General features: G+C 39.2%; 2 protein-coding genes across 7 annotated transcripts in view; one reads left to right on the top strand and one right to left on the bottom strand.

Annotated features, from left to right (window-relative positions):
- Nucleotides 1-530: 530 nt before the first annotated feature.
- mfsd8 (major facilitator superfamily domain containing 8) overlaps nucleotides 531-12,914 on the bottom strand; it is a 20,871-nt gene continuing 8,487 nt past the window's right edge. The window contains exons 1-12 of one of the 2 annotated variants that reach the window (XM_041277467.1): nucleotides 11,189-11,461; nucleotides 8,726-8,817; nucleotides 7,359-7,402; nucleotides 6,882-7,122; nucleotides 6,327-6,440; nucleotides 5,302-5,446; nucleotides 4,747-4,802; nucleotides 4,320-4,428; nucleotides 3,815-3,949; nucleotides 3,291-3,394; nucleotides 1,729-1,931; nucleotides 531-889 (exon numbers count right to left, since the gene is read on the bottom strand). In XM_041277467.1, the coding sequence (XP_041133401.1) occupies nucleotides 671-889; nucleotides 1,729-1,931; nucleotides 3,291-3,394; nucleotides 3,815-3,949; nucleotides 4,320-4,428; nucleotides 4,747-4,802; nucleotides 5,302-5,446; nucleotides 6,327-6,440; nucleotides 6,882-7,122; nucleotides 7,359-7,402; nucleotides 8,726-8,817; nucleotides 11,189-11,241 (1,515 nt within the window). In that variant the 5' untranslated portion in view covers nucleotides 11,242-11,461 and the 3' untranslated portion in view covers nucleotides 531-670. Of the gene's footprint in view, nucleotides 890-1,728; nucleotides 1,932-3,290; nucleotides 3,395-3,814; nucleotides 3,950-4,319; nucleotides 4,429-4,746; nucleotides 4,803-5,301; nucleotides 5,447-6,326; nucleotides 6,441-6,881; nucleotides 7,123-7,358; nucleotides 7,403-8,725; nucleotides 8,818-11,188; nucleotides 11,462-12,914 lie in introns of those variants that run through there. The other variant, XM_041277461.1, reaches the window with a different exon arrangement.
- Nucleotides 11,526-12,914, top strand: part of abhd18 (abhydrolase domain containing 18) — a 22,538-nt gene continuing 21,149 nt past the window's right edge. For 2 of the 5 annotated variants that reach the window (XM_041277514.1, XM_041277479.1), the window contains exon 1: nucleotides 11,569-11,741. The gene's annotated coding sequence lies outside the window, so the exon portion shown is untranslated. Of the gene's footprint in view, nucleotides 11,752-12,914 lie in introns of all 5 variants that reach the window. The other 3 variants (XM_041277496.1, XM_041277504.1, XM_041277488.1) reach the window with 3 other exon arrangements.

Below are 12,914 nucleotides of genomic sequence, written 5' to 3'. Positions count from 1 at the left end.
TTAGTCGACCCAAAGTCGATATGAGATACACAAAGTCTTGAAGGAACAGAACAGGATAGCAGGATCAACCAACGATCATTTGGGTGCGGTTTTACAATGTTTAGTAAGGAATTTATGAAAGGAGGGGGGGGAAGGGCAGAATGTTTCAGTACACCATTAGGTTGGGTCAGATGTCCAGGGGCAATGGAGGGATGGTAGAAGAAGGGCAATGCCTGCTTGCTTGCTAGATCGTAAATTCCAGGCTGAAGTGAACATAACAACCGCAACGGAGGGGGCAATCATGCCCCACAGCTGTCTTCTATTGGTTGAGTATATGAGTTTAGGGGGTAGGGAAGGATGAATTGTCTGCTGCGTGCCAAATCCTGATAGGAGCAGGGGATTTTATGTAGAAACTATATAACCCATGTATGTGCTTTACCCCGGCAGAATACACTAGTTACTGATGAAGTGACTGTTATTCTCCGGAGCGCTCTGTATTTTGATGACCACTGCAATAAACCTTTGATGCAACAATCGTGTGATTGATTGTCTCTGATCATCGCTGCACTTCATTTTGCGACCCTACAGTCTCTTAGTACCAATATATAAAAAAAAAAGATACTCCTTGTGTCTTTGTGCGTAGAATGAATGAAAACCATTAGGTCCAGTAAGTTCATAAGCTGGAAAAATGTTAAGAAGCTACTTGCTGCTGTAATCTCCCATACCTCACAGAAAAGGCAATAAGTCTGTTATACATCACTGCCAAGAGAACTACAGCTGCTACTACCAGTCCACAGATGGTACCGAATGCCCACCGAGGCCCCAGGCTGGTATACACCTGGCTGACGAACACCGGCCCCAGAGTCCGAGCCCCACTTCCCGAGGCCGTTAGCCAGCCCATGTAGACACCCTGAGGAAACACAGACAACCCAGGTGTAAAAAACTAAAAGTGAAAGAACAGAAACAAATTACTGCATTTAACAAGCAGAACTACATTTAATACTAACCAAGACTACAACAACTTTTATATGGGAAGGTTGCTATCTACCTGACTGGAAATGGATCAACCCAATAAAAAAAAAAACCTGCCATATAAACAAGACTGAGTTAGAAAAGACCAGCTACAAAAAACAAAACAAGGGTACGGTCTTGTCAAAAGTTATTTAACAGTGTTGCTAATCAAGCACTTATATTGTTTGGCATTAAATATAGAACATCAGTAAAATGGCAAAGTAGGCTTAATGCGTTGTCAGTAACATATAACATTGCACCCGAACTACAACTAAAAAACCAGAGCAAAGTCAGAAAAAAGAAAACATAGCCCTATATCCTTCAACAAGCAACTTAACCTCCTTGTGCTCCATCCTTCGGATCAGACATAGAACCGAGGTCCTACTGTACGTGACTCTGCAGCAGCAGTTGTGATGCATATTTCACACCCTAGCCTCTGTAAGTCACTTTGGATAAAACCATCTGCTAAATAATAATAATAATAATAATAATAATAATAATAATAATAATAATAATATGATCTAGGCATACAGACTGCTCTATATCCCCAGATACTTATGAGCTCTAAAACTTATTGAATAAAAACTTATTAAAACTTGAAAACCAAGTTTTATCAACACCGGATAAGCATCACTCCATCAAATTAACAACTAATAAAGAAGAGGTCGGAGCCCTTTTCCATACACTAGTGCACTGGAATACTTTCATTTGCAATCCCATGAAGATGTTCTATATCACCTGAGGTTTTGATCCCAGAATCTTGGAGTACAGCGTGTAGGACATGACATTACAAGCTGGATATCCCACACCTATCAGGATGTTAGACATGATGTACTGGGAAAGGTGGATAACAGGGATATACTGGCACCAGGTCTGTTGGGCAGGGCAGCCCGTTGGTTCAGACAGGTCGTTTGTCCCATTTGTGGTAGCGTTCTGAAAACCTGCAACAAACAGAATGAAAACTAGGAGCCCTTTAAAGGTTTGGTGGCTTCCATACACAGCCAATTACACCACCAAACTACTTCTGGTAAGTAATATATATATATATATATTTCATTGCCAATGTTTTTTTTACCCCAGTTTTATCTCCTATTTGGAAACACCGTCTGAAACGTGTTCCAGCCAATCTGTCATTTTTTGCACTATGGATCCACAGCGAAGCCACCAGACCCACAGTGCTGGAGGACACCACAGATCTGAATGGTTCCACTGCAGACCCGCAGGCACCCTATCAGCTACAGGGGTTGCTGGTGTGCGGTGAACCATGGATTGCTGTCGACTTAAGCCCTCCCTACCTGGGCGGTGCTTGACCAATTGTGTGCCACCCTAGGAACCCCTGGTCACGGTCGGCATAGACTGGATTCGAACCTGTGATCTCCAGGTTACATGGCGCATCCTGCACTCCTCAAGGAGTGTCTTCAATGGATGCGCCACTCAAGAGCCGGTAATTAATATTTGGATCAGTGAATTGAAAAACCTGGGAGAAGCCCATGAATGGTAATATTCTTCCAAAAATCAACTGGTTTGCTTCCTAAAACCAATCGCACAAATTAATACACGTTAAATTAATACACATAGCCTATGCTATGAACCATTTCCATAAAAAAATAAATAAAATCATGCAAGACCCTCATAAAATAGGACATTATAGGGCAAATACTTAGTAAAATAGGACTTTAGAATTTTTATTTTAGTTTACCTTTTAAAACTTTAAACGTTCACCACCTTGGTGATTCAATGTTGCAGCTGCTAATCTCCTATTTAATTGAGACACCATTGATAAGGTATAAAAATAATAAGTAATAATAATTGGAATATCCACTTTGTTTATTGCATGATTTTTTCATTTTCCAATAAAGCTACACGTTAATTAAACTGGGCACCAATCCTACAATCTCTACCAGTCCCTGTTCTGTTTAGCGTTTGAGTGGAAGACGGAGAGGGGTGGAGTATTCTAAACCAAAGGTGCACAACCAAACTTTTATCACGGGCTGCATATCCAGAAAACTAGTTTAACCTAAAATCCCTCCTATTTGAAGACACATTCAATCTTGTTTAAATTCAGCATTAAATATTTGATTGACTTCATCTAAATACAAGAGTATGGGTTAGGGTCTTCTGAAGAAAATGTGGGATACACAGGTTCTGAAATTCACAATGGATAGATCTGAAAGCAGTGTGTACCTCAGACGTTGTAAGCGGAGTACTTGACAGGGCAGTGGAAATCCTAGCAGCAACATGTTTAGGTATTCTGAATAATACACAGAGCTGGTACAACTGTAGCAAAGCTCCTTGTTTACCTGCCCACTGGATCTTTGGAAACTGGTTCCCCCATGGAAGCAAAATTAAAAATCCACACAAAATAATCACTAGTCCTCCAAGAAGCACCAGTCGATCTCCAGTTCTGTACAAAATACAAAATAAATGTTTTGCTAATTTGGAGTAGTTGACAGATATACTATGATACAGTTTAAATATCCTGCTTCACCTCTATTAGTACTGTACCTAATATCAGGTGTGGCCAATCATTTGCCCTGACCACAGCCTTGACATGACATGGCAAAGATGCTGATGCACAAGATGCTGGGAGATGTCTCATGGGATGGAACTTGGTGCTTATTTTTCAGTGATACAGGAACCCATGTATTTCATATTCTAACACTGGCATACCTGATTTGTAAATTTTGTGACCACCGGTTTTTGAGGTGTTTTCGTATATTTTTTCCAAAAAGTATGGATGAAACACTTTATGAAATACTTCATTTTACATTGTATTGTCAGAAAACATCAATAAAAAACAAGAATTAACCCGCCTGTAGCTTACATTTTAGATATGCTTTTTACTGCCATAAATACTAGGATGGATTCAAACCCAATTGCTGCCAAAATAATGCCATTGTAATAAACTGCCTGTGTCCTTGTCCAAGAATACATGTCCATTGACAGAGGAGTGGAGATCCTGTAACAAAAAAGTAAAAAGGGTTAGAAACAAAATGCTAAACCCATATAAAGATTCACAATATTGGATTGTCATTGGGATAAATGTCTTCAACTTCTATGTGCCAGGCACCTGTCTGCCCAGCTGGTCAGTGGTTTGTATATATATATTTAAAACACTTTATTCCATAACTTCAGACACACAATATCAAATATTAGGTAAAGCTGACGCACCAGTTTATTTTTGTACAATGCTGCCGCTACTTCATCCATAGCTAAAAAACACTTCAAACATTCATTTTTGGTAAAGCTCAAAAAAGAAAACAGAAAAAAAGAATGAAATTTTAATAGTACCCTTATTCCACTGAATTTAGAAGTGCAAAAATGCTTACGTTTCAAAGACTGCAAATATGAAAAGGATGACAAAGAACAGGAGGTTTGACGTCACTACGGCCACCTGATCGATATGCTCCTCCGCGTCTCCAGTCACTTCAACTCGTTCTAAATAAAATGACAAGAGGTAAGATGATCTCTAAACAAAAAGTATTACAGGCTTCCTAACTGAATGCATAATCAAAGCTAATTAGTTCAGTGATTAAAGATGCTCTACAGTCAAAAAGAGGAATTCTAAAAGTTGAAATCTGGCAAGATGATTTAGTGAGGAGAAGAACAATTTACTTGCGTAACAAGGCGTCTAAGTAGCATATGGGATGGTTTAAAGTCATCAGACCATGGGGAAGATATTGATATCTTGTATCATAGGGGGTGCTATAACAACCGCCCCCATACCATGCTCTCCCACATGGTCCACGACCTTACCTTCCGAAATACTATTGACGTTGAAACTTCTTCCAAGATCATCCACACAGTGTTCCCTATCAATCAGAAATGAGTAAGGTTTAGAAGTCTGACAAATGTACTTACATTTCTTTTTTTTATGTAAACACTAAGGGCTCAATTCACAAAGTCACTACCTAAGCAAGAAAGCAAGTACACAGAGGGCCCCTGAACTAAAACACTGAATTATATATTTAAATACCAGTTTATTCAATTTTTTTAATGTAGCACTGGAACAAATGTTCAGAGAATTATAATCATTTCAATGGCAATAGAACAGAAAGAAATTCAGAAGATACAGTATGCTTTTATGTTTGCATTTGTTTCAAATACAGTAAGGCGCTAACTAAACACTGATAATAGTTGTATTAACTACAGAGGTCTAAACCACTTGCTAGTGTAGCACTAACACCTAACACAGCAGACACTACCAGCTAATAACTGTCCATTTATAGTGGAGTCAAGCTCTAATACACTACAGGTGTGGCCCACTGCAGATTATTGTTGCTACAATAAACTGAAAACATGACATGTTACCTTAAGACAGCAATGACAAGCACAATATTGCTAACTCCGAACAGCGATCCCAGCAGAGCTGGAGCTGTGTACATGTTGAGCTGCAGGTCAATGAGCTCCCAGGTGACACCTCTCTCACCAATAAAAGACATGCATGCCTGTAAAACTGAAACAGCAGGGAGGCAGGTAAACCAGCCGATGCGATTAACAGATAAGAGGGTCTAGCCAATTGATCTAAAATCTAACAAAATAGCTGCTTAACATTCTCCACCGTGTACTGTCCATTACATAGGTCTGAAATGTGCAGTTTTGAAAGAACCACATGCTACAGCTAACACTTCAAATCATGGCATCTGGTAAGACACTAGGTTAAAGAAAACTCGGTTTGGAAGCAAAGCTTTTTGACTTATGCTTCCTGGGTCATTTCGCCTGGAGAGTGACATTGTTTCCACCCAATCACTGGAATTGTTCTTGTCAGGAACCAATCAGCTGCTTCCCCTATTGCCTGACATGCTTTGACCCAGAAAACACTGCTGAGGTGAAGTGACCCAGGGAGTACAAGTACAAACAGATAAACAAAGAAAAAGGCACAGAACTCAGAGCTTCATGTGTGCTAGAACATGCAAAATGGCTAAGATATATGGAATTATTTTGTTAGCTGCAATTACTTTAAATATTAAAATATAATCCTGACATTTTCTTACTTTAAAAGACACAAAGTCATGTATGAGACTCACACACACTGTTAGATATGTTGTTATTAATGACTCCCCTATTTTCAATGACTGTGTCAACAGCAGTTGGGATCCCCCATGACACTAACTTCATTAGTGAAACTGTCCCAAACCTATCATGACTGAGCACTACATTCACAAGCAATAAAACAGACAAATAACTCAATGAATAAATGAATACAAATAATTGCTAACAGTGCAGTGCTGTGCTAGGGGTGTTTCTGCTTCAAAAATGGGACGGCAAGAAACACAGAAATAAACCACAAAGCAATACCAAATCAAATGAAAATACACATGACAACAGTAGTTTACCTGGACCCAGTATAAATCCTAGAGCCTGACTGGCGCTCATGTTCGCCATAGCACTGTTCCGCTCATTAAGTGTTGTTGCACCAGCAACGTAGGATCTCACAACTGCTACGTTTCCTTTAAACAAATATAGAAAATTAAGGTTAAAGGCAAGTACAACTACAATTGAATTTGTAAAGTAGTAGTAATGAAACATGCCTAGATTTCCTGGCTAATCCTCCCCTGCCCTGGATAATCCAACAAAGAACTAAGGTGCAAAACCTCACAGCTATTCTCACTAGTAACGACTTCTTAAGAAGCACTTTGTATCACTTTCTGTTTCATTCATCACATCCAAGTAACTTTCTAAACTCAGAGGTGTGAAGTTAGTTGTGGTTCTCAGATGAATATCTAACTAGTACATTTGGTAAACCAGACTGTAACCATTACCATGTCCGCCCCTTGTGGGCGTAAGAAATATGACATACAATACATGTGATATTTCTTACATCTACCAGGGGCAGTGTATTCCTTTCCCCCTATGTGTGAAGATGTATGCTGTGGTTTGTGCCGGTTTACCTGCACCTATGCCCACACAGGTGCGAGCTGCCAGCATGTAGTATTTGTTGTGGGAGGGCGGGAGATGCACGTATGCGTAGAAGATGTTAGCTGCCACATTGATGAATATGGAGGCTATAAGAGGCTCCCTTCTTGGTCTATAATTAGACCATAAACCAAGGATAGGTGAAGCCACCATCTGTCCAACACTGTACGCTGCAACAACCCAGCCCAAAAAACTGGCGTCAGCAGTCAAATCAATCTGGAGGGGAAAGTGCATTTTAGAATGTGTCTACAAAATATTGGCTTGCAGCATTACATTATACTGTACATAGCATCTCTAAGTTTATTCAGCTCATTGTATTTTATATAAGGATAGCATCTTTACAGTAGATCCATTTCAAGGGAAACATTAACTGCTAAATGACTGTCTCATAAAGTCAATTAAACATAAGAATTCCAAGTCTTGCACTCTTTCTAGCACAGTGATGTACTCACCTTTTCAAGATACGGCCATATTGATGTTATGACAATAGAAAAACCTGGAGAAGAAACACAATATATAATTTAGTTAAAAAAATAAATCACACACACAACCAGACCTGCATGTCATTTCAATAAAAAGTCAGTGCTTAACCAGGAGCTGGGTCATTGCCACTAGGTTTTGCCTAAGGAGCAATTCCCAGAAATCCCCAAATTGGGCAACTGCATCGACTAACTACCACACATCCAGGCTGTTAATATTCTCACTATCTACCTCTGCTGCGTGGCTTCAAACTGGTCAAGCTGCCTCTGCCTCCCAACACCCAAGTCTTATTTCTACATGGATTCATTGGAACATACAGTGAGCACATCATAAATTTGGGATTACCTCGGAGGAAATTTGACATTGCACAATTTAAGGGTGGCGTCGACTCGTCATATAGATCAGGACATTCGATCTCAGAGACTGGTAGTCGTGATTCTAGAGTTGAGCTTTCAGAAGGAAATTCTCCCAGGTCCCCAAAATAGCAACATCAATCGTGTGCATGCTGCGTTTGTGCAGTGGTAAATGGTAAGGATTGTAATGCATATGCAGGGCTCTTCGTTTCCAGTTTCTGATCATGCGATGTCGCTAAAGGTATTCAGTCAACTCCGTTTCTTAATCAAACACTTTTGTTTTTTCCTGGTAAATTGAATGCGACTCTGATTTTGTTCCACTGATAACAATGCACAAAAAGGCAAGTCCTTGTTTTTGATTCAAACAGCGAGTGAAGTTAAATTGATTTAATTAAATTGTAATTAAGAGAAAACTATTATTTGCAAAACAGGTTATAACATTTTTGTATCGAGTCATTAACAAGTCATTACAATTGGGAAAAATGTATTTAACTTAATTAACTTTTAAGGGACATCACGTATAATATAAAAAACAAAAACAGAGAGCCCTATGCATATGTTGGCACCCTAATGTTTTATGAACACAGTTGTAACACTGCCTTCTTTAAATCAAGACTACTGGCAGCTTTTCATTGTTAACATCCTGACCATTTTTTACACTTTACACTTACAGAGCACTGATAGTGTAAGGATTTGCCCACATTGTCAATCAGGTAACACAGCTCTTTATCGCTATCATTTAGAGGACAGATCTCAAACCCCAGGGCACTAGAGTGGCCATTTTGAAAAGAGCTTTAAAACTGATTTTAAAGTTATACGTGTAAAAAGCTGTCAGCATGTTAACAATGAAGGTATTTTATTTGAACAGTTGTAGCAACACGTGGGGATGTATAACGCTAGATTTTTCGCAACCCTGCTACTTACTCTTTAAGACAGCTGTCACAATGGGTCTCAGTGAGTGTGCTGAGTGATTAAGAACAGCTTACCCATACTGCTGAGAAACATTGTGAGATACATGACTCGGACAGACCTCCATCGGCTCTTGTACTGTTCTTGGGTTTCCTTAAATGCTTTACCACTAGAAAGAAACAGAAAACAGACGGCATGAATTTTCACCTTTTGCCTCATCCCCTATCTGGAAGCAGTGTGGTCCAGTGGTTAAAGTCCAGGGCTTGTTCAAATCCCACCTCTGCCACTGGCTGACTAACTGTGTGTTTGTGTGTGAGTCAGCGCAAGTCACTTAACCTCCTTGTGCTCCATCCTGCGAATGAGATGTTAAATCAATGTCCTATTGCAAGTGACTCTGCACGTAATGCACTGTTCACAGCCTACCTCTGTAAAGCGCTTTGTGATGGTGGTCCACAGTGAAAGGCGCTATATAAAAAATTAAGACATATTACTATTATACAGTATGTTTATATGCTACAGGTTAACATCGTACTAGTACTATTCAGAATACTCAGTATCACACTCATGTACAGCATATTCAGAATACGGTAAGCAGCATTCCAAATAAGGATATTCAGAGGAAGATGTGTTGAATACTGAGCTGTCTTGTGAAATATAAATTAATGTTTTAATAAGTTAATGTTTACAGTTTGAAAAAAAAAAAACCTTGGTCTTTTGTTTCTGGAGCTGACTACAAAAGCTCTTGTAGTTCTGTCATTGCACATGCCCAAGGTGTGTAGTTGGATATGTCTGTCTGCATGTACACATGGAATTTAAACAAATTATCCACAATACAGGTGTAATAAGGGACATACAAATGCTGGCAAATTATACTAGCAACTGTTGAGGTTGATCAGCTTGGGTACACCTAAAACTTTTTTTTTTTGTGACCCATGCAGGGTTAAATATCCCTGTTTAATTTGACACGAGAAACCCTGTGTCTACTCAAAGTGAATCAGAAAGCAGTCACTTATTGCAGTCCAGTTTGTTTATGAACCCCATAGGAAGTTATATAGACATAAGCACCCTCCACCTTTAAATGGGTACCTCCCACTACTTCCACTTGTAAGCAAAATAGACAGAAGTACCTTCAACCCCTGTTACCATGAAGAGAAGGAACAAAGCGACCAGTAAAACAACATGTGAACACATCAGGGTTATAGTGACAGTTGAACATGTACCCTTACAAAAAAGTCCTGCAAGATTTCAACAGGAATGTGCAGGAATTGTGACGGTGTCCTGCAGGAATCAGAGCAATCCTGCAGGACTTGTAAGCAAGTCCTGCAATAATTATAGTAATCCTGCAGGCCCTAAATACAATGCAGCAATTGTATTTGAGTCATGCAGGATTCATGGCAGTCCTGTAGGAATTGTATGTGAGTCCTGCAGGATTCATGGCATTCCTGCAGGAATTGTATGTGAGTCCTGCAGGATTCATGGCAGTCCTGCAGGAATTGTATTTGAGTCCTGCAGGAATTGTATGTGAGTCCTGCAGGATTCATGGCAGTCCTGCAGGAATTGTATGTGAGTCCTGCAGGATTCATGGCAGTCCTGCAGGAATTGTATTTGAGTCATGCAGGATTCATGGCAGTCCTGCTGCAATTGTATTTGAGTCATGCAGGATTCATGGCAGTCCTGTATGACTTGTATTTGAGTCCTGCAGGAATTGCATTTGAGTCCTGCAGGAATTGTATGTGAGTCCTGCAGGATTCATGGCAGTCCTGCAGGACTCGCATACAATTCCTGCAGGATTCATGGCAGTCCTGCAGGAACTGTATTTGAATCCTGCAGGATTCATGGCAGTCCTGCAGGAATTGTATTTGAGTCCTGCAGGATTCATGGCAATCCTGCAGGAATTGTATTTGAGTCCTGCAGGATTCATGGCCGTCCTGCGGCAATTGTATGTGAGTCCTGCAGGATTCATGGCAGTCCTGCAGGAATTGTATGAGTCCTGCAGGATTCATGACAGTCCTGCAGGACACTGGTGTACAGCTGTCAACTTCATCCATATTGTAAAAACAGCAGGATGTTATAAAAAGGTAATATTAAAATGTGATGAAAATATTATAAACACACGGGTACCTTAACATTTCATGCACGATTTTTTTTTAAATAACGAAAGAAAAGTAGTTTTGGACACGTAAATATATTTTTCAATGAAAAAAAAAAAATCCATTACTTGATATGTGGACAAATAGCACTCTCATATGAGGCTATCATCATGGATTTGCGTTTCCGTTAAAAGACCAGAACATATTTTTTTATCCGTCCCCATGAGGTCACCGTGCATGAAAGGGTTAAGTTACAGTTACAGATTCCTATATTTTTACATCTTAAAATGGTTTCTTGAGCTGATAACATTCAGCGGTATCACTTACTGCGTAATTCTAATGCGACAAAAGCAATTACCTATCAAAAGGGGTAGCAGACATGGCAGGAGACGAATCTGTTGTTGTTGTTGTTTTTTTGTTTACTTATATTAAGCAATTAGTTTTACTCACTTTTCATTTCTTAGCAGTGCAGTGTTTTCATCAGGCTCCCAGTGTTGAGACATTTTAGTTAGTGCTTTTCAATCACATTAAACCAATGGAAACGTCAACAACTGTTTTAGAGATCTGCGACAGGCGTTAAACACGTTAAATCTAACAAGTCATCAGTTTTTGCATGGAACCTGTATTTACAACCTACTTCAACGCCAAAACATGGGTGAAGTCCAAGGACAGGCGGTGCTGACAAATCATTAAATTCGTGCAAACCAACTTTCCGACATTTTTTCTGTTTTTTTTTTCATCATCCTCCCGCGATATTTCGCTACCCGCCTCTCATTGGCTGTCACTCGTCGAGGTCAACGCAGAGTTGTGTGAGAGCAAACGAGCAACATGGTGGTGTCTGCGAATGGTTTACTGTTGACTGGTAATATTACAAGAAGATTACTGTAAATAACGCGGTGCTGTAATTTCTGTGCAAAGGGATGACATGAAGCTGTTTTTTGTACTCTGTCAGGTGATATGAACAGAACGTAATTTTTCTAGTTCAGCAGCCCCTGCCCGGTTGGTGAGTAACAGTATGTGTCATTGATTGACATTCAGTATTTGAAAATGATCAGGCTCGTTTATATGGTTCGTTGTAGGTGTTTTTTTTTTTGTTTGTTTGCACAGGGTATTGTAGTTAAATTGTTTTGTGTTTACATTTGTATAACAAGTTAGTTCAAACTACGTTGTTCGTGGTTTTCTCTACACACTGGGTAAATCCAATGTTTTGGTGTATTTTCACTTAAAAACTGATTTGTGGTCATTGTGCTTTTTTGTTGTTGTAACAATTACGTTTTTTTTTTCTTCAGAGGAGAAGCCCAATAAATTAACAATGCTCCCCTTGAGAAAGATATCTACAACACAACACATATATATATATATATATATATATATATATATATATATATATATATATATATATATATATATATAACCCTAAAAATGAAGTGTCAGGGTGTGGTTATTTCTAGTTTTGACACATTAACATAACTTGTTTATTTAATTAGTTTTAGAATGTAGTGTTAGGGAGCAAAGTTTAGAAAACCCGAGCCAATTAAACTAAAGTACATATACCGCCGGTATTACCTTCGAAGTAAATGATTATTGTCCGTTTTGAACTGTACACAGTCCTGTAAAAAGTTCATACAAATCTGTTGACACAGCAAGCGTACATATCCATTGCAGAACTTCAACACTTTTTTGTATAGGGAATATTAGGCTTTTTTCGGATTAAATTGTTCAATGTAAAAGATTTTTCACATTTGTGTTACCATCACAACCCTTTTATCACCCATGGGATACATGTAACCTCTGCTGTACCTCACACTGGAAGTACTTTTTTTACATTGCCTGTAATGTTTTAGCGACTTCGGTTAATACCGGCGGAGGTGGGCGGGCGGGACCTAGAGCATAGCGCCGATACCTCTGTACAAAAGAGTCGTCTCCTTTGCGATATCTAGAGCCGTTTATCTAACACATATTGTGCGTCAGAATGTGGGAGTAAATACAGGCATTCAAATGTGTACTTGTCTGACAAGTTAAGGCATTATTTCACATACTGTAAGTTAGATATTTACACCGCATTTGCTTACCTGTTGACATACTGGTCTTAAATACCACATTAAATTGCCATTGTACTATTGAGCCATTGTATATATTGTGTTTACTACGTAATGGGCATCAACTCTTCTGTGAT

The sequence above is a fragment of the Polyodon spathula genome, chromosome 2 (genome assembly GCF_017654505.1).
Source record: "Polyodon spathula isolate WHYD16114869_AA chromosome 2, ASM1765450v1, whole genome shotgun sequence".
Taxonomy (NCBI): domain Eukaryota; kingdom Metazoa; phylum Chordata; class Actinopteri; order Acipenseriformes; family Polyodontidae; genus Polyodon; species Polyodon spathula.
The sequence above is the reverse complement of the archived record's forward strand: the minus strand, read 5'-3'. Positions and strand labels throughout refer to the sequence as shown.